General features: G+C 42.3%; 2 protein-coding genes across 9 annotated transcripts in view; one reads left to right on the top strand and one right to left on the bottom strand.

Moving 5' to 3' along the window:
* Positions 1 to 19,949, top strand: part of LOC139630231 (dedicator of cytokinesis protein 3-like) — a 197,117-nt gene that overhangs the window by 155,936 nt on the left and 21,232 nt on the right. For 6 of the 7 annotated variants that reach the window (XM_071493462.1, XM_071493465.1, XM_071493467.1 and 3 more), the window contains 13 exons: positions 499 to 623; positions 10,999 to 11,161; positions 11,544 to 11,650; positions 12,346 to 12,517; positions 13,197 to 13,294; positions 13,743 to 13,826; positions 13,937 to 14,037; positions 15,018 to 15,099; positions 15,726 to 15,896; positions 18,058 to 18,250; positions 18,427 to 18,554; positions 18,896 to 19,042; positions 19,644 to 19,742. In XM_071493462.1, coding sequence (XP_071349563.1) covers positions 499 to 623; positions 10,999 to 11,161; positions 11,544 to 11,650; positions 12,346 to 12,517; positions 13,197 to 13,294; positions 13,743 to 13,826; positions 13,937 to 14,037; positions 15,018 to 15,099; positions 15,726 to 15,896; positions 18,058 to 18,250; positions 18,427 to 18,554; positions 18,896 to 19,042; positions 19,644 to 19,742 — 1,670 coding nt within the window. The remainder of the gene's footprint in view (positions 1 to 498; positions 624 to 10,998; positions 11,162 to 11,543; positions 11,651 to 12,345; positions 12,518 to 13,196; positions 13,295 to 13,742; positions 13,827 to 13,936; positions 14,038 to 15,017; positions 15,100 to 15,725; positions 15,897 to 18,057; positions 18,251 to 18,426; positions 18,555 to 18,895; positions 19,043 to 19,643; positions 19,743 to 19,949) is intronic. The other variant, XM_071493468.1, reaches the window with a different exon arrangement.
* LOC139630237 (butyrophilin-like protein 10) lies at positions 2,733 to 8,840 on the bottom strand. 2 transcript variants are annotated; one of them, XM_071493481.1, is made up of 6 exons: positions 8,682 to 8,840; positions 7,365 to 7,697; positions 6,393 to 6,443; positions 5,196 to 5,468; positions 4,551 to 4,700; positions 2,733 to 3,284 (listed from the first exon to the last, which is right to left on the bottom strand). In XM_071493481.1, the coding sequence occupies exons 1-6, from the start codon at positions 8,746 to 8,748 to the stop codon at positions 3,205 to 3,207; spliced, it is 954 nt and encodes a 317-aa protein (XP_071349582.1). In that variant the 5' UTR covers positions 8,749 to 8,840; the 3' UTR covers positions 2,733 to 3,204. The 2 variants fall into 2 exon arrangements, with proteins under 2 accessions (XP_071349582.1, XP_071349583.1); XM_071493482.1 differs by lacking the exon at positions 6,393 to 6,443.

A 19,949-nucleotide genomic window follows, 5' to 3' on the forward strand; every position in this document is an offset into this window, starting at 1 on the left:
CCACCTGGGTGAAAATAGTCACCCAGCAGATTTCCATACAGTCGCACCTACACACATAACATATACAGAAGTGTCCTTCAAACCTCACCAACATACATGTGGCACGTTCCTCCCCTCAGACAGGTGAGCAAGAATTAAACTCCCATCTTGATATATTAAGGGTGACACCTCCTCTGTAAGGACGAGCTGAAATGGATCCACACACGTTAACACAGGTCATTAGTCATGTGTGTGTCAGAGGTATCTTTAAGTGTGTGAGAAACTACATGGGCCTCAATCTGTTTATACATTGAATATTCAGGCCTGTGTTAAGTGTAAAAAGCTTGAATCATGGTGTTTGACAAATACATGAAAGGTCACGAAGAATGTTGAAAAATTAAAAGTCACAGATGCACAGACTTGTATTAATATTTAATGTCATAACCATTCTCAGGTGAAATGTGTACTGTAAGGTTTTGTGTGTATGTTTCTCTGTTAACGTGTCTGATCTGGTCCCAGGTGACATCCGTAATGACCTGTACCTGACCCTGGAGCGAGGGGATTTTGAGAGAGGAGGGAAGAGTGTCCAGAAGAACATTGAAGTCACCATCTATGTGCTTTACGCTGATGGAGAGATCCTTAAGGTAGGGATGTGGTCCGGCTACACACCCCGCAAGTGCAGCTTTATACCAGAAACTATATATTTTGAGTTTTGATTTCAAGTATAAAGGAATTATTTGGTCACATTAGTTTTTTTACTTCTAACATGGAAAGGAGTACAGGTGGAGTGCCATGATGCACATACGATACTGTCTGTCCTGTTAGAAATTGTTGGGAATCGTAGGAGCAAATGTTTGGTTGTCAGTTAATTATTAATAATTACCGAGGTAATTATTAATATTAAATTAAATTATTATTATTATGTAATAATATCGGGGCACCACCCTGTAACCAGGGACTGACAGTCAAACTATGGTTTTCAGTCTCAAAGGCACTTACTGATAAGTGTCAATATTGGACATATTAGCACTTATAAGTTAACCGATGAAGGTTGAATTTCGAGCACTGACCATCCCAACCAGCTGTTATCACTGTACACATGCACCAATAATCACAGGCAACGACCGCTTAAAGTAAAGAGAAGTTTATTAACAATTGCAACATCAATGGCACTCAATGCTACTTTTCATCAACAAACTCTCATTACAGTTACGCTAAACTACTAATACTATATCTAACAACCAAGGCAAATAATAGGCATATGATGTGGAAGCTTGTATGTCTGTTCGTGTGTGTGTGCATGTATAGGTGTGTCTATGTGTGTGGGAGTGTCTGTGTGTGTGGGAGTGTCTATGCGTGTAAGAAGATGGCGGCCAAGACCACGTGGGTGGAGTCTAAGATGGCGCCGGATTCAAGCCAAGGCTGAGGAACACAAGAGTCCAGGTGTGACCTCCCACGTGCTTTCAGTGGAGAGGTGGCGTGGACCTCCTCCGCGTGGTGTCACGCGATCCGAGCACAAAGGCTTCACTTGTATGGGTGTAGGCGTGTGTGTGTGTGTGTGTGTGTGTGTGTGTGTACGTGTACGTGTTAATTGGGGACAAAAAAAGAGGGGGGGAAGAGAGAGAAAGATACAGAACCGGTGTCTCAGGGTTCTGTGAGTCGTCGAGAGGTCCAGTAAACTCTTTCTTCACCACGCAGTAACAGGGCATCGAGCTAACACTCGTCTGGCCTGATACTGGTCCTTTAACCGGTTCAGAGGGAGTCCACTGGCTCACTCGCGGTAGCGAGGCTGTGCAGCGACACCGAAGTGTACAGATGCGGCAGCTTCGCTCCGATCACCCAAGATAAACAAAGCACAATAGCACGTCCTACTTCAGCAGGACGGCACGGACTGTTCCGGTACTAGTGGTTAATGTTCATCAACAATAAAACAACAGTAAACCATAAGAACAAACAAGTAATATTAATTACAAAGCAACAGCATGGGACTCAGCGGTCCTGATTCAATTTATATCAGAGAGTTCGATCAATGATAATAAACTTTGCACCTTCTAACGATCTGCCCAGACACAAGCCTCTTACTTGGAGTGGATGTGTATAAATCCGCCGTTGCGGCTTCAGCGCGGTCCTGAAGGCTGGCGGGGCCGTTACCTCGTTCCGTGAGGAATAACGGGGCGATGGAAGAAACAGCAGAGTCGACTCGATGGAGGGAAAACGTGTCCGCTTCCTCCGACGGGAAAATCCTCCGTCCTTCTGCAGGCAAAGTTAAAGATCAGCGGGCGTGATGCGGCTATCTCCTTCGGATCCGGTACATTCAGCGAATGTGAGCAGTCTGTTGACTCGTCCAGCGAGTTGAAGACTAAAGGCCTATGGTAAAAGAAAAGTATCTCCAAACGTTTGTGTGGTGCTTCCTTTCAGCGATCGGAGTTGCAGCTGTTGCAGCAACTTCGACGCACGGTAAAGAGCGAGGAGGAGAGTCACCGCGCTGCTTTTATCACCTGAGTGACCTCACCGGGAATCCCTGCTGGGAATGCCCGGCCTCAGCCAATGCCGTTGCGGAGTTTTCTTTCAAACTCCGATTTTACACATAGGTGTGAATTGTGGGGGTGGTTTTGGCCCACAGCCTGGAGGGAAATGTGGTTCGCTCCTTTGTTCTCCCCACGAGGCATGGCTCGAGTCAGGCTTCAGGAAAAGCATGCAGGCCTCTCTATTGTTCTTTTCAGACCTCATGACTTGAGATCCCAACAAAATGATAAATGGTGCAATACAAGCGGTGTACACAGAAGCTTTCACATCCTCTGGAGAACAGAAGGTGGAGAAGTGTAAAGCATCTCTAGATGTCTCATATGTCGAGGGACTCTTGTCCCTTATACATAAACATTAGTATTGTTTGGCAGATACGTGTCTGAGGTCCTGTTATGCTGAAGTTGTATGAAACTACAGTTACAGATCCAGGTTTTGTGGAAACTGCAACAAGCAGATATGAACATGTGACGTTATTATGATCGGCTAAAGCTCTCAGTGTTTATTAAACCACAAATCTGCAGCTTGTTTGAAAAGGTTGGTTGGCTTTAATGTTTCTGTTATGAATTCACTTCCAATTCACTTTTGATAAATTAATCTTAGTTTAATAAATCATTTTAACTCTCTTTTTAAATAGAAATTGATAAAAAATATATTCTTTTATTTACAAATGTATTTACAGCCTCATATTGTACCAGAGAACTAGCAAGTTGTCTGCTGAGGAAGTAGCTCTTGTGGAGAACCGTTTTCGTGGGGGGGGCCAGTTTCCTGTTGACCAGAACCTGCAAGTGATTTAAAAAAAAAAAAAAAAAAAAAAAATCAATTAATACAGCCTTAAATGAAAGTAATGGTGAGATAATAATAAACAGTGGCTTCACAAGGCATTCAGACCCCTTCACTTTATTGTGTTATAGATTTATTTTTAAATGGATCAAATTGCCATTTTTACCCATCAATCTACAATCAATTACCCATAATAATGAAATAAAAAGATGTTTTTAGAATTTAGTAAATAGTAGTCTGCCTGATCCGAAGAAGAGGAGGAGCAACAACAACAACAACCAGAGCTGGTATGGGCGTGAAATCGAAGTAAAACACTTCGTCCGCCATTGTCATTGTGCTTGGTGCTAGTGGAGGCGGGAAACAGAGACATATACTGTGGCATTATTACACTACAATTGTGGCGAGGAGCAGGAGCACAGTGGCCTCAATGACTGAAACAGAAGAAGTCTGGAACAAGGACTCTTCCTAGAGTTGACTGTCCGACCGGATTGAGTAACCAGGCAAAAAAGGACCTTGGTCAGGAAGGTGACCAAGAACCCAACAGTCACTCTAAAGCCCCTTTTTCATTGGTCAAAAAAACCCAATAAGACCCTTTAAGATCTGGCTTTTGATGGCAATGGAATAGGGAATAATTGCCTTTCAGACCTGCAGGATGAATGCAGCCAAATACAGAGGTCCTTAAAGAGGAGTGGACTGGCTTCAGGAAAAGTTTCTGACTTTCCTTGAGTTGACCCACCAAAGAAGACTTGAACCCCATAGAGCATCTGGAGGGACCTGAAGCTCACAGACATTTCCCATCCAATCTGACAGAGCCAGAGAGGATCTGCCAGGAAGAACGTGATAAACTGCCCGAATCCAGGTGTGGAAAGCTCACCCAAGGAGACTTGAAGCTGTAACTGCTGCCAAAGTGTCTACAAAGTACTGAATTAAGAGTCTGAATACTTTTGTGAATTAGACTTTTCATTTTTATATTTTTAATACATACATTTCCAAAAATCAGTTTTCACTTTGTCATCGTGGGCCACTGAGTGTAGACTGGTGGGAAAAATGTCAGTTTCATCAATTTAAAAGGAAATATACATCACAAAATTTGCAACAAGTGAAAGGGTCTGAATAGTTTGTTGAAGCCACTGTATTTACATCTCTGCAGAATTTCATTTTCCCAACAGGTCCCCATTTATATCAGTCTTAATAATAGAAACACCAGACTAATAAACTGACAACTGACCCTAACGGTTTGTCTGAGATACATATATTAAACCTACCTGAGATAAGACGTTTTGTGATACATTTTGGAGCACCACATACAGCCAGAGCCACAAAAGTTAGAACTACCCCAATAACCACTCCAATAACCACTCCAATAACGACTCCAAAAGGTTCAAGCTTCCATTTGTTGACGACGACAGTCCTCTCTGAAACACATAAAAAGATAACATCAATCTCACAATTGTGAATTTGTAACTAAACTCGGTTTTATTGAGGTTGGCGTACTACTCCTCCCTTGGCTTTACCTTTTAAGCTTGAAAAACAATTTCTCTAATTAACTCATTAATGGCAACCTGCCGATCTCATGACTCATATCTCATCTGGCTGGTTCTTTACCTTCAGATTTTTTAAAAAAAGAAATATTTGGTGCATTTCAGTTAAAACAGGAAACAAAACAAACAGATAAACCATATTCATTGCAGCTGAGCAATTTCAGTAATTTTATAAGCGTAACTTTCATTACTATGCTGTCACTGTTGAACACACAAATAAATCTCACTTTAAATTCACGTGCTTTACACATCAAATGTAGGATTTTTCAACATTAAAATCTTGAAAAATCCTTTATCTGTAAAGCTGTGCATGCTCCTAAAATCTTAGAACGATTTGCAGACTTAAACTCCACTCAGAGGAAATCTCACCACAGGAAGGTGCATAGATCTCAGCAGCAGTCATATGGCCGATGCCCTCTTGCTTGGCAACGCAGCGGAGGCGTTTGGTCACAGTGGTGAGGAGGGGAACACAGTAGTGGCCTCTGCTTTCTGAGACCTGTTGCTGGTCAGCAGGAAGGACATTTCCATCACTGTCCTGCCACTCGAGTGTTGGCCTTGGAAAAGCCCTAAGAACCTCACACATCAGCAGGGTCCCGTCCTCCGTCATATTAATAATCGTAATGTATGGCTTTGGAGCCGCACCTGTGAACATAATACAAAGAGGAGCTGATGAAGGACAGCGCATTGTCTGGAACTGTCATTTCTGTCAGAAATCAGCAGACAACAGAAAAACAGAGCAGAGTAGCTGTATTAAATAACAGTAGATAATTAGATGACTGAACTTGAACTTAACATATATCAAGTGGAAGCAAATACAACTTCAAATACATTCAAATTTTTCTGTGTCTGCTTCATGTGCGTAAATACAGTTTGACACCTTTGTCATATCAACTTTATCAATGATAATATATCAAATTGTTCTGCTGTCTGTTCTATTATCCTCTGCCTCGATCAACTTAGATATCAAATTTAAAAATTGTTAAAATAAAACATCTGAGGACACGTGTTGATGAAGAGATCAGAGATAAAAATCAATATGAAGTATTTTCAGACATCACTTCTTACTTTTTCAGATCTGTCTTTTAAGGTGGAGTGATGAAGATCTGACAAATATTGGTCAGATATAGATATTTGATCTCAAAATGATCTGTTAGATCTTTTTCTTTGTATAATGTGATGTGCCTGTCCTAATGTGACATCTGAGCAGAATGAGACCTGAAATTTTAAACAAATATTTGAGTGAAGATAATTACGTCTTAATGACACAGGGAGTGTATTAGACATTGTGTTTAACATTTGAGGTTAGATTTGAAGGAAATAATGTTGACAGATTTTTTTATTATAGTAGGTGTATTATAGTGGAAAATACTGCATGAGTTTCAGATCATTAAGTTCATCATTTCTTTGCAAAAATGTATTATACAAAAATAAGGGGTCTCCATAATCACATAATTGTGTGAGAACAAAAGTCTACATCAAGGTGCTTGAAGACAGCTGAACCTTGGGAGACAAAGTTATAGCATACATGCTACAGATGTAGAGATCAGTATCATAACCGTCACTCACCACTAATTTCTCCTGATTGGTCTTTTAAAGTAGGGCGCTGTGGGTCACGATCTAAAAGGCATATCAGAGCATTAAATTTTGATTCATCTAAAGTCGAGAGGTAAAACATTAAGTTGGGCATCTTTGGTTCTGAAGAATCCATCTCACAAAGGTATGGGTTTGTTAAAAATGGACTCCAGCAGGCGATATACACCAGATTTTGTAACCGAGTAATTTGTTAACATGGGCAGCTCATCTTAAATTCATGTTATCGTCCAGCGACTGAAATATGGATAATGTAATGGGAGAGGTTAGAGCATGCGGAAGAAGCAGTTTTGTTAGTCACCTGATTTACAGATAAAAGCTGAAAATTAAAACCAAGCAGACGCCTCTGCAGCAGGACAAGTTAGTCAGGGCCAGCTCAGCACAGGATGAAGCCCAGGAGAAAAAGACAGAACAATCACAGGTTAAAACACAGGTTTTATATTTTTTAATATATATATATATATATATATATATATATATATATATATATATATATATATATATATATATAAAAAAAATTTTTATTTTATTTATTTTTTATTTTTTAAATAGGTGTACCAGAGCACACCTATGATGTGCTTGCATGCATACAGGCAGGCAGAGGTCAAGCTAAGTTAACAGGCTCGGCTATGAAAACGTAGCTAAGCTAACTTTAATTCTGCAGCTCTGTGGATGCAGCACAAACTGTCCAAGTGTAACAGGCTGATTTTATCATGTTTCAGTGTGAGTGCTTCAGATAAACAAACATGCCTGATGAGTAAATGATGAATGAAAGGATGTTTTTACTAATTAACCATTTAATTCACTGAGGAGCTACCTTCAACCTTTAAGGTGGAATGTTTTCTTGTGCGTAACTCAATGCACGACTGACTTTGGAATTTATGAATCGCATTTGAATCGGCAGAGATAAATTGTGATTCTAATGTGAATTGATTTTTTCACACTCACCAACAGCAAGTTCAATGTAGAATATTTGTCCCTGTGGCTTAAGACGTGGAAAACCACAGGAGTAGTTTCCACTGTCAGCCAGTTTCGTATTTGTGATCAGTATGGAGGCGTTGCCATTCTTCAGTTCTTCTTCAAAGTGTGAGACGCGACCTTTGAACTGTTCATCTTGACCTGTGCGGCCGTTATTGTAATTGATGCCTCCATCATACAGGAACACCTCTTTCTGACCATCCTTCTTCCAGTCAAACAACTTTGATTCAATGTTCTCCTTGGTGATGAGGAAACAGGGCAGAGTGGCGTCGCTTCCTTCTTCCACGGTCACTTTGGTGACACCTGGCCCAGGAAGAGAAACGTATAAATATTATTTAAGACATTTATGTGCAAAAAAATCAAGTTGAAGCAGAAAATTAGATCAAGTTGACATAAAGTCTTCAGACTCCTTCGATTTTTCCCCACTGTGTTAGAATACAGCCTTATGCTAAATTTGAAAAAACAAATCATCACCAATCTGCTCAGGTGTGTGTCTTTCCAAACCATATCCAGTCAGCTGAACTGACCACAGGTGGACTCTGATCAAGGTGTAGAAACACTTCAAATATGATCAAGAGATCCGAGAGGAACCAGAGTTAAATTTCAGGTGTAATAGCAAAGTGTCTGAATAGTCAAGTCAATGTGATATTTCACTTCTGAATTTCAGTTTTGGCTTTGTGGTCATGTGTTACTGAGTGTAGATTTTAGTTTTTATTTTGGCAGGAGGCTGCAACATAAAATAATAATAATACTAATAAAGATGGAGCTAAACTGGAGTAGTTACCATAGTCCGTGTTACTTGCTGGGTATTATTTAAAAGCTCTTTATTGTCCAGCTAATACGTCTAATAATCAAGCATCCAATTAATACACTTAGAAAGCTGTGACATTAAATCATGACAATATAATAACCCACACAGATAACCACTGATCACTGATTCATCCTCATGTGGGATGAAAATGTTGCATATTAGAAACTCAATGACCGAAAACAGACCCGTATTAAACGCTGATAAAGCTAAGATCGATCCCTTTTCATTATCCCTGACACCATCTTCACTCAGTTACAGTTGCTGCTGAATGGTGGTTCCCAGCTGCGGATGTCTGCGGTGATAATGTCACTGATAAACTATCAATAACAGCCGCACTGAGCTCTGAATCTCCCGATAGCATCGTTAAAACGCACCTAAAGCTAAACTGAGAGACTGACGAGCTAGCGTTAGCTGCCGTTAGCTAACGCTGCTTTAACTTAGAACATTTAGACAAGTTATCGGCCGATGTTTCTCACCTTGTCCTTCAACAACCGCCTTCGCAGTCACAAACAGGAGCAAGAACAACATCGGTCCGAGCTCCATTATGGCTTAAACTACAGACATAACTATCGATGGGACGCCTGAGGCCGGAGCTCCGACATACGGCCGGTGTCGCTTCCCTGTCAGAAGCCGTGTAGTACCTTCATATATCCCGCCGCCCCGCCGCCGACCGACCGACCCACAACTTTATTGCTGGGCCACCCCATGGATGTACTATAAGACTGATCATCCTTCAGATTTCTACAACTCGATTGGAGTCCACTGTGGTAAATTCACTATTTGCAACTAGTTGTCTTATCTACAGCAGCGGTTTTCACAGTGTGAACTGGGGGGCGCGCCTCCCCTGGGGAGGAGCATCATCAGGACCAACACACGAAAAGCTAAACTGTAAATAATCAGGGTCATACTTCCTCCGTCCTCTGCTCACCCCAGACCCTGTGCCCTCTCTCTTTCTCTTTAGACACTAAAAACGACCCATCCGCCCCTCGCCAGACGTGTGCACTCTTCTTTCCTTTCAGGTTTGTTTGTTTTTCTCTTGCCGCGCCCCCCCTGAAGCCCTCTGGCGCCCCCCAGGGGACATCTGCAAAGAGGCGCCAGCTGACGACAGCATGCGACCAGGTAAACTCCGAGCACCAGAGTTTAACGACCAAGCCGCGGGAGGTTTTGATCGGAAACTTAATGAATCGCGGTCACAGGAGAAAGTCATGGAGTCGTTTGGCGCCGTGAACACCAAGGCAACCGAAGCGTCAGACCGCGTTACGCATCGCGAAGGCGGGAAACCCCCCAACACGAGGATGTAGCATGATGTTGAGACCGCGACATGAAAGGCAGCTGTACATGGTTGATGCTAAACATCTCTGAGGTCGATCTGGTTATTATTTGATTAGAGGAACTGCACAGAGGCCTTAAAATGAATGTATTCAAAAAGATGTAAAAAAACAAAACAAACAAACAAACAAAAAAAAACTGTTAAAATGTGAAAAAAAGATGTTAAAAACATACAGATGTTATACTGTGTTTAAAAAAGATGTTAAAAACATACAGATGTTATACTGTGTTTAAAAAAGATGTTAAAAACATACAGATGTTAAAATGTGTGTTTAAAAAAGATGTTAAAAACATACAGATGTTATACTGTGTTTAAAAAAAAAAAGATATTTAAGCACATACACAGATAAAGATGATTAAGATTAAGATGTTTACAAAAATAAAGATGTGTATAACATTTATTGTTTAAAACCTTTTTTAAGCCTGTGTGGAACATACAAAGTAACAACAATAACAGTAATAATAGTAATAATAATTAGGGGGGGTGAAGGGGGGGCGGCATGCTTTTGAGTTCTCTTAGGGGAGGCTCACTATCCCACACTTTGAAAACCCCTGATCTAGAGAGTGCTTGCAGGGATTTTAAAGGCTTCAGTGGAAACAAGAAGCACCTGAGCTCAGTTTTGAGTGTCATGGCAAAGGCTGTGAATACTTATGTACATGTGATTTTTTTTATATATTTGCAAAAATTTCAAGCAAACTTTTTTCACTTTGTCACTATGTGGTATTGTGTGTAGAATTTTGAGGTAAAAAATGAATTTAATCCATTTTGGAATAAGGCTGTAACATAACAAAATGTGGAAAAAGTGAAGCACTGTGAATACTTTCCAGATGTACTGTATGTGATAAGACAGATCACAGGAAAGGTACAGAGACAGGGGGAATGACATGCAGGAAAGAGCCGGCCCGGCTGGGAGTGGAACCCGCAACATGCCTGCTAAAGCTATTAGGGCACCCACACAAACCCACTTCTACAACACTGAAATAAGTCTTCTGAAACGTTACAGCAGCATTTTTTAAAAAGGCCATGTTGGGAAAAGTCACTGGTGAAATTACCACTTCATTACCAGGGAATGTGGTCTGACGTTGCCAGCTCTCCATACAATGCATCGTCAGTCCAGATGGTGGAACAAGTCACAGAATTGTAACAGGAAAGGGTCTACCCTCTCAAGGAGCACCTCTTTTCCTAAAATCTAACATGGAAAACTGGCACTTACTATGCACTTTTGGTGCACTTCTTTATACAGTCTCCTTGCACTTATTAAATAAAAGTAGTACTTAACACTTATACCAAGGTTTCCCACTGCACTGAAGCTTTACTTTGGACAAAAGCGTCTGCAAAATGATCCAGTGGCAAACATAGGGTTAACTTGTACACCTTACTTAGAGAGAGACGATTAAATAAGGGTAGGCCTAAAGTTTTCTGTTTGGCTGTATATCAATCTGTCTGTCCCTCTCCCTGTGCAGGACTGCATCAGTCTGGGTTCAGGGGAGCCCAACATGCCGGAGCACCACTCCTTCGTGCTGTACCACAACAACAGCCCTCGATGGAGCGAAGTGATTAAACTGCCGATTCCCATCGACCGTTTCCGAGGGTCCCACCTACGCTTCGAGTTCAGACACTGCTCCAGTGAGTAACTCAGTGTCACTAGAAGAGGTTTTGGTACATTTTCATATTTTTGACATGACTCCAAATGCTAATTTTAATTGTAGAGATTACATTAATTCAGTCAGTGACAGAGGGTAGGCAGTGTGAAATTAACAGAAAGAATATGTTGCTGAAGTTGTTTGACACAATTTGTTGACTGCATTGTAGTAAAAGAGTCAAACGATGCCCAGAGCAGCTGATGTGAGAGTGGAGATTATCATCTGTCTGTGTTCATGTCATTTTCTTGTACTAATTTCAGACATTATTTACCAAATCAAGCATTTAAAGCAAAGATTTGCTTCACTCTAAACTCCCTCTGCCTCGCTTTGCTTTATATCATTGTGTCTCTCTCACGTCTCCACAGCAAAGGACAAAGGAGAGAAGAAGCTGTTCGGTTTCGCTTTCACTCCTCTGATGAGGGAGGACGGAACCACTCTTTCAGACGAGAGCCACGAACTCTACGTCTACAAGGTCAGACATAATTGTTGTGTTACTGCTGTGCCATCTGCCCTTCTGTCTTTATGTCTGTTTGTTCCTGTCCTGACAACAGACCCTGCAGAGACAGACCTACCAGAGTGACATCCAGTGGGTATTTGTCACAAATGTCAGCCATGTCAAGAGCCTAAATCCTCATGTCTATTTTGTGTTTTAGTGCAGTATTCAGCCGTGTTTCTATTATTATATGTCATATGTTTTTGTACATACTGTGAGGTTAGATTTTCTAAGTCACTGTTTCTTTACAATCTTCCCATATCCATTAATGAAACATTGGCCTTTTCATCAGTGGGCTTCCCACACTCCACAAGTCACACCACAGTGTGAGTCCACTGCAAAAACAATGTGTGTTTGATTTCATCGTAGAGCTGTAATTTGATCAGTTTCCAGTCAGAATTATTCTGGCGTGGAGGTGGTTGTGAAGTGAAATGAAAAATCATCTAGTTCAATGTAAATACTGTTGAACTGTCATTAAAAAATAAATTACTGGCAACCACAGTGTATCGAAGAAAACAACCCACCAAAGATATGAACCCACAAAATGTGCTTCTACACAATAATTTACTTTATTATTACCAGTTGTGTTAGTTTGAGATTTGTGACGTTCCAGGTGTTTGAAGTCATTAACCGATGTGTGTCTCCGTCTCACTCCCGGCTCCCGTTGGCCTCAGTGTGATGAGAACACGACCTTCAGTAACCACGCCCTCTACCTGGGCCTGCCCTGCTGCAAAGAAGACTTCAACAGCTGCCCCAGCATCCCCTCCAGCCTCATCTTCCAGCGCAGCACCAAGGAGACCTTCTGGATCTCCACACAGCTCTCCTCCACCAAGCTCACTCAGAACGGTACTCAGCTGATCCGGCGTCGTTTTTAAAGTGTTCGGGATCTTAAAGCCCTGTCATTCATGAGTGGGACCTGCCTGTAGAACAGGGGAAAGCCCTCTCATATGTTGGGATTGTTTGTGCATGAAAAGCTTTGCTGTTAGCTCTGGTAAAAGTTTCTGATTGTGTCTCCATGTATTTATTCATCCACTGTTTTATGCCTTGTCCGTCTGTCCATCCCATTTTCCTGAATGTAATATCTCAGTAACGCCTGGAAGGAATTTCCTCATATTTGTTACAAGCCTTTACTTGGACTTAAGGATATTACTAATTAGAATTTGGTGGACAAAGGTCAAAGGTCAAGGTCACTGTGACCTCACAAAAAACGTTTTTGGCCATGACTCGTAAATTCATACACTAATTATAACACAATTTAACAGTCTAATAGGATAAAATGATGAAGTGATGACATTTGATATCCAAAAGGTCAAAGGTCAAGGTCACTTGTGGCCATTATTCAATCCTGTAACTTGGTAATGAGAGATTTTGACCATATTTCCTGCAGCTTGGCTCGTTGGTGGAGGCGTATAACCAGGAGGCAGTGATTCTAGTGGTGTGTGGATACTGGACCCTGGTGTTGTGAATAAACTACAGCGGGCCTGACCACTGCTTTCCTTTCCTGATTCTGATAATTGTCTTTCAGTGGACCTCCTGGCCCTGCTCAAGTGGAAGGCCCATCCGGACCGGGTCATGGACATTCTCGGCCGGCTACGACATGTCAGTGGAGAGGAGATAGTGAAGGTGAGGTCTAGTCAGACAAAAGCCTTTAATCCACATGTTGCCCTGGTGCGATATGGTTTATTGAAAAGACAGGAAGACAAGAGTCACAGTCACGGTCAATCAGGGACACTGTGTAACTGCTGTGTCAGCACAACTCACTCAGTAGTACAGGCACCATGTCATAACGTCACACACTCAGTGCTGCCAGGAGAAGAAGATGTCCCCGTGTGGCAGCTTTTCTCTGTGGTTTCTGATTCTGTCAAATTTCGAGTTTCAGTGTGCAATTTGTTACAGTTAAGATATGCAGGGACAGAGTGGTCACAGGTCACAGTGAGTCACAGGTTAATTTCCTTCATTTGACTGGCCTACATATTACCATGAAAACAGAGCAGATGTAAGTGTAACTGACTCTGTCTGTGTGTGTGTGTGTGTGTGTGTGTGTGTGTGTGTGTGTGTGTGTGTGTGACAGTTTCTCCAAGACATTCTGGACACCTTATTCTCCATCTTGGATGACAACACAGACAAATATGGGCCCCTGGTGTTTCAGTCACTGGTAAGAGTGAAAGCAGAAAATGACTGATGAGGCTGAGCAGAGATTTCTATAACAGAAGTGACTCTCTGTCGGTTTCAGTGTTTATTCTAATATCATCATCTCTCTCTCAGGTGTTCATCATAAACCTGCTCAGGGACAGTAAATATTACCACTTCAGGCCGGTGATGGACACGTACATCCAGAAACACTTTGCTGGTGCATTGGCCTACAAGTGAGTGTTTTCCTCAAACTAACTAATACTCTGATCACTGATCAATACACTGAAAAGTTCTAATACACTCTGATTAAAAGACATATGTTGAGACATGTTTCTATTCCGAATTTTATGATCATATACAGAGTATTCTTCTCAAAATGGTTTTTACCATCATCATCATCCCTCAGTTTGAGTTTCCTAATTCTGCCAACACCACTGACGTCAGAGTTGTCTTCATTCTCTCAAATACATTTACATGCACATAAATAACTTATGTTATTTTATAATATTTAGACAAAGGTTCAATTGTCTCGACATGGTTTGCTTTTACCCAACTTGATACCTGCCAACTAACAGAAAACAGTGATAAAATACAAATAATATTAGAGAAATTAAAGTTATTTATGCTTTGAACTGTGAATGAATTTATGACCACGTCAGTGTGAGTCAGAAAGTCGTGCTCACCTGTTGCATAATAATATTTTTTAAGTTTTGATGAGATCAGATGCTTCTCTAAGTACCAGTCAGTAACCGAGCTGATCGCAGCATCACAGGTCCTGGCTGTGTTTGAATTATTTATTTAAAGCAACTACAACCAGTATTTTTATAATAACACTATGAAAGTGCAACCACTCGCAGTGTTCAGAGACAACACAAGCTTTACAGAGCTTCACAGTGAGTTCCAGCTCAGAGTTCATCTGTTCAGACACAACTTCCCTGTCCTGGTTCGTCTCAGCCTCTGTTTTCAGAGGCACAGCTGTAAAAGGCCTCTGTCCTCCACCTGCTCAGCAGCAAGCAGCGGACAGACACGGTCAGGTGAACATGGTGGAGCATTTAGATATTTCCCTCAGGAGCTGGTGGAGACCAAACACTGAGCTTCACAGTCAATGATATGTCCATGTCGTGTTCACAGCTTGGTTCCTCTGCCCAGAAAAAATCAGTTACTGCAGGATTTAAGTCTGAGATGTTCAGATGCTTTGTTTGTTGTGTGTCAGAGAACTGATCCGCTGCCTGAAGTGGTACATGGACCGCTCTGCAGAGGTCATCAGGCAGGACCACATACAGGAAGCCATGAGGGTAAGAGCTGCTGAGTGGAGCTTCCTGAATGAGTTCAGCTGATGAGTTTTTCTTCCCTGATGAACTTGTTTTCACTTGTCTTCATGACTCAGAAGAAGTCAAATATTTTAACTCTGAGCAGAGCAACAGGAGCTGTTTCGAGCTAATGTTTTTATATTTGTGTCCTACTTTTTATTCATTTCCGTTTTATAAGGATAAATAATTTCTTTGCAGATATGGAGCTTCCATCTTTGTTTAGTTTTTATGGGACATGTAAAGAGAAAAGAAGACATTGTTTCTGGCTGGATGCGACAGAAAGCTGACTGCATATATTCAACGTTGCATCACATTGTAGGCAGAGCTCAGAACAGACTGACTGAAGCAGATGAGAAGAATGAACCACATTTAGCAGACAAACGCTGCTCAGATATTCGGTGTGAATTATTGAACATAGTTTTAACACAGGCTGCAGCTGTAGGTTCACGCCTGAGTTTTTTTAAATTTATCTTTAACAAGTCTGTGTGTGTGTGTGTGTGTGTGTTTGTGTGTGTGCTGAGCTTCAGCCTGTAACTAACTGTCTTATTCGTGCACAAACTATTACTCATGTATGTATGTATGTATGTATTAATGTTTCTTCTTCCTCGCAGGCCCTGGAGTACCTGTTTAAGTTTATTGTCCAGTCTCGGATCCTTTACTCTCGGGCCACGTGTGGCATGGAGGAGGAGCAGTTTCGCACCAGCATCCAGGAACTCTTTCAGTCGATCCGCTTCGTCCTCAGCCTGGACAGCCGCAACTCAGAGACCCTCATCTTCACACAGGTAGGGGAACATGCACACACACACACACGCACACACACACACAATAACAACACAAGTTCAACTGATTCTTCAATGTGTTTTGTTAGCAGGTGTTTTCTTTAATTGTTCTTTTTTAAAAAGAAGAAAAGAACAGATTTTTGTTGTGCTTCTCTGTTTATCACCTTTTTCACAGCTGAAATGTAACTACAACTTGTGTCTTTGTAGTTTGTGAGACTCTCAGTAGCTTTAGTCTAATCCCATGAAAATTGAATTATATTTGTTTATAATTTAGTTGTTCCTGAGCTTCTTTCCCATCCTCTGTTAGTTGCTTTAATCTGACTCTTATCTCCTGAATTTATCTCTTTTTACTTGTACCTCGGACTTCTCCTTGCTTCCTTCCTTCCCTCACCTTCTCTTTCGATCTCCCACTCTTCTTTGCTCCATCCATCGGGTCCCTATTATTCCTCCTGGGCCTTTCCTCCACGCCCATGCACCGCAGGGCTCCCAGCCTTGTCCAGGCACAAATCAAGCCCCAGGCCCTGGCATTGGGCCTGCTGCTCCCTTAGCACTAGCCCCTGTCCTGGGCCAAGCCCAGCCCCCTGCCCCAGGACAGGCTCCTGGCAGTGGGCAAGCCAGCTGCACTCAGGCCTGGAGCTCCAACGCTCTGCGGCCATCACCACTGTCAGTAAGTAGACCTCTGGATGAAAACCCCACCCCCCCGCTCCTTGTGTGAAGCCCAGAGTCCTCATTCACCTGTTCAGCTGTTTGTGAGCCTAACCTCACACACACACACAGTCACACCTGTGATCCTGCACATCCACGCCCTGACACCCTTCACACACACAGACACACATTCCTCACATGACCTGCACTGACCGCTAAGCCACACCCCCGCTGTCCTACAAACCTGCCACATATCACAGTCCTGTAACTGCAACACACCTGAATCGGAGCAAGTGTCCCTGTCACCTCCATCAGGTTGCACAGAGTCACACCTTTCAGCTCACAGACAAATGAATGGCTGCTCAATCACAGGTGAAGATGAGAGATTAAAGCCTCTGTCAACCTGACGTGCAGATAATTATTTTATATTTGTCTTTAGAATTGTGATTTCCAAACAGTTTACCCTAATCCAGAGCTGAAATGATGAGTCAATTAATTAATCAACAGAAATAATCTAAATCTATTTTAATAATCAATCAATCATTGAAGCTATTGTTTAATCAAAAAATGTCAAACATTATCTGGTTCCATCTGGACAAAGCAAATAATTCATGACCTCTCACTGGGCTGCAGGAAACTGTTTTCTCACATTACAGACGAAGTGAAAGCGATGATTCGAGTCATTGATAGTGAATTAGTTCAGGATCAATATGATACGTGAACCTGGAAATGATGCAAGAAGAAGCACGTTGTCTTTCAGTGAATGCAGGGTTGAGTGTTGGCTTCCTGTCAGACCACTCACCTGTGTCCAGTCACAACCATCATCTCTCTGCCCAGAGCCCTGAGTGCACCTCCCACCGACACGAAACTCAAACTATTTTGTCCAAGTACTAAAATTTTGAAGTCTTTTCTGCCGCAGCGTCTTTATTGTGCTGTTACTAAAACCTGCAGCCGTGCTGTGTGTTTCTAATGATGTGTGTGGATGAATATCTCTCACTTTTCTCTGCTGCTTTTGATGCTTTGTCTTCTTCACCCTCTTCTCTTTTTCTCAGTCGCTCCCTTTTAATCTCGCTGTGATTTTCTAATCTACTAATGAGTTTTCCCTCGTTCCCCCTCCTGTGCCTTTTTCAAATGTCTCAACTGGTGAACAGCTGTCCAGTAAAATATATGTTAAATAAATTTGAAAACATAAAGTCTACATTTAATAGCAGTTGACTGGCTGAAGCCTCATAATAAACTGCTCCAGCTGATGTTGTTCAGGGGTCTGAGCAAACCTCCATGAAGCACACACCTAAACAGTGGGGTCCAAAAGTCTGAGACCAGCTCGGACCCCACTGTATGAGCTGAAACTGTCATGTGACCCGGCTCTGCTGTGCTACAGAGTGAAGTCAGGTCACATTTGTGAAGCTGATTAATAACACCACCTAGCCTCCCTCTTCTTCTTCCTCTCTTAAACCTCCCTCTGCAAATCTTCCTCCCACCATGTCACTCACCCTCCTCTCTCCCTCCTCTTCCTCAGGCCGCTCTTCTGAACTCGTTCCCTGCGATCTTTGATGAGCTGCTGCAGATGTTCACGGTGCAAGAAGTGGCAGAGTTTGTGCGGGGCACTCTGGGCAGCATGCCGTCCACGGTGCACATAGGGCAGTCGATGGATGTGGTCAAACTGCAGTCCATCGCCCGCACTGTGGACAGCAGGCTCTTCTCTTTCCCAGGTGAAGCTTTCAGTAAACACACAAACACATTTATTGTTTTTCTCTGATTCATCCTCAGTGATGTGAAAGAGGAGTTTTCAGCCACAGAGAGCCTGTTCTGGCAGAACTACCACAAAAAATGTATGCAAATGAATGTTTTTGTGTGTTTTTGTGTGTTTGTGTGTTTGTGCTCTCAGAGTCTCGCAGGATCCTGCTTCCTGTGGTCCTGCATCACATCCATCTCCATCTGAGGCAGCAGAAAGAGCTGCTCATCTGCTCTGGGATACTCAGCTCCATATTCTCTATTATCAAGACCAGCTCACTGGTAACACACACACACACACACACACACCATCAACCACCAGTCGATGTAAACCTTCTTTTTTGTCTATGATACATTATTGTGTCATTAACCCAGAAGCTCAAGAAGCATCAAATGTGACATTTAGAAGTGGAACGTTTGTTACTTCCCAGTAAACTGATGTTCATGTAACCTCCCAGCTGTAAACAGACACACTTACTAAAAAGACTTCTAGAAAAGACTCTCATTTCCTCTTTTTCCTTCTCCTTCTCCTCACTCCCTCCTCCCGTCGCTGCTCTCTGCTTTCTCCTTTCCATGTCTCTACAAACCTTTCCTTCACCTTTTCTTCTCGTCTCTCCCTCCAGGACACATCGGTGCAGGAGGAGGTGGAGATGATGGTGGAGTCTCTATTGGACGTCCTCCTGCAGACCCTGCTGTCCATCATGAGCAAGAGCCAATCGCAGGAGGCGGTAAGGGGTCAACGCTGTCCGCAGTGCACCGCGGAGATCACTGTTAGTAACTAACAATACGACTACTACTACTTCACCTCCCGCCACCCTCATCCGTCCTGTGTCTGTCTCCCTGTGTGTCCATCCAGAGCCACATATAGTTGTTGTTAATTTTCCCTTTGCGTTATCATACAATTGTCATTTACTGTTCTCACTTCTTAACGACAACAGAAAATTAGATTTTAATAAAATATGTCACAGTGAGATTCAAAGTAGATGAAAACAAACGTCCAGCAAAACGATAGAAAAGCGTTTTAAAGCAGATCTCCACACACACTCAGTCTTCATCCTCCTCCCTCTCCTCATCCTCTTCTCTTTTTGCATGCTGCCTTGCATGACTTAATAATTACTATTAAAAGTTGTATTTTGCTCTTCCTTCATTCTGTAATTGTTATCAGTACTTGTATGATTTCTGAGTCAGGTAGACTTGGTTCTCTTGGTGTATTCGGCAGTTTTTGACTTACATGGCTTAATTTAGAGACTCACAGGCCAGAGGACAGGGATCAGGTTGATCATCCTGCTGTTTCACCGCTGTCTGTTCATGCACTGCTGTCTGCCTCCATGTGATTGGCTCACATGTCTGTCCCGCTCCTCCGTTTGGCAGGGAGAGTATGTGTCCTGCCTCCTGTCCCTCCTCCGCCAGATGACGGATATCCACTTCCAACACCTGATGGAAAACTTTCAGAGCAAGGAGGAGCTGAAGGTACAGGAAGCTGACGTCCTGCATGCAGCTAGAAACACATTATTACCATCATGTCACTGTGCAGCCTGACTAATTAGATCCCTGAGGAGTGAAATATGGAAGTGTAAACTTTGGTGGTTCAAGGAAAGAGCTGAGATATGGTCAAGTCCTGAAAGAAAGAAAGAAAGAAAGATCTAATGGTGCAGTAGTGAGAGTAAAGTGTTGTCG

This window comes from Trachinotus anak, unplaced genomic scaffold (assembly GCF_046630095.1).
Source record: "Trachinotus anak isolate AG129_WGS33_773 ecotype Australia unplaced genomic scaffold, CSIRO_AGI_Tana_v1 ptg000013l, whole genome shotgun sequence".
Classification (NCBI taxonomy): domain Eukaryota; kingdom Metazoa; phylum Chordata; class Actinopteri; order Carangiformes; family Carangidae; genus Trachinotus; species Trachinotus anak.

Coding starts and splice junctions, on each gene's coding strand:
- LOC139630237 (XM_071493481.1), bottom strand. CDS start 8,748: ATGGAGCTCGGACCGATGTTGTTCTTGCTCCTGTTTGTGACTGCGAAG. Junction 7,698..8,681: donor GGCGGTTGTTGAAGGACAAG/GTGAGAAACATC, acceptor TTCCTGGGCCAG/GTGTCACCAAAGTGACCGTG. Junction 3,285..4,550: donor CACAAAACGTCTTATCTCAG/GTAGGTTTAATA, acceptor AATCACTTGCAG/GTTCTGGTCAACAGGAAACT.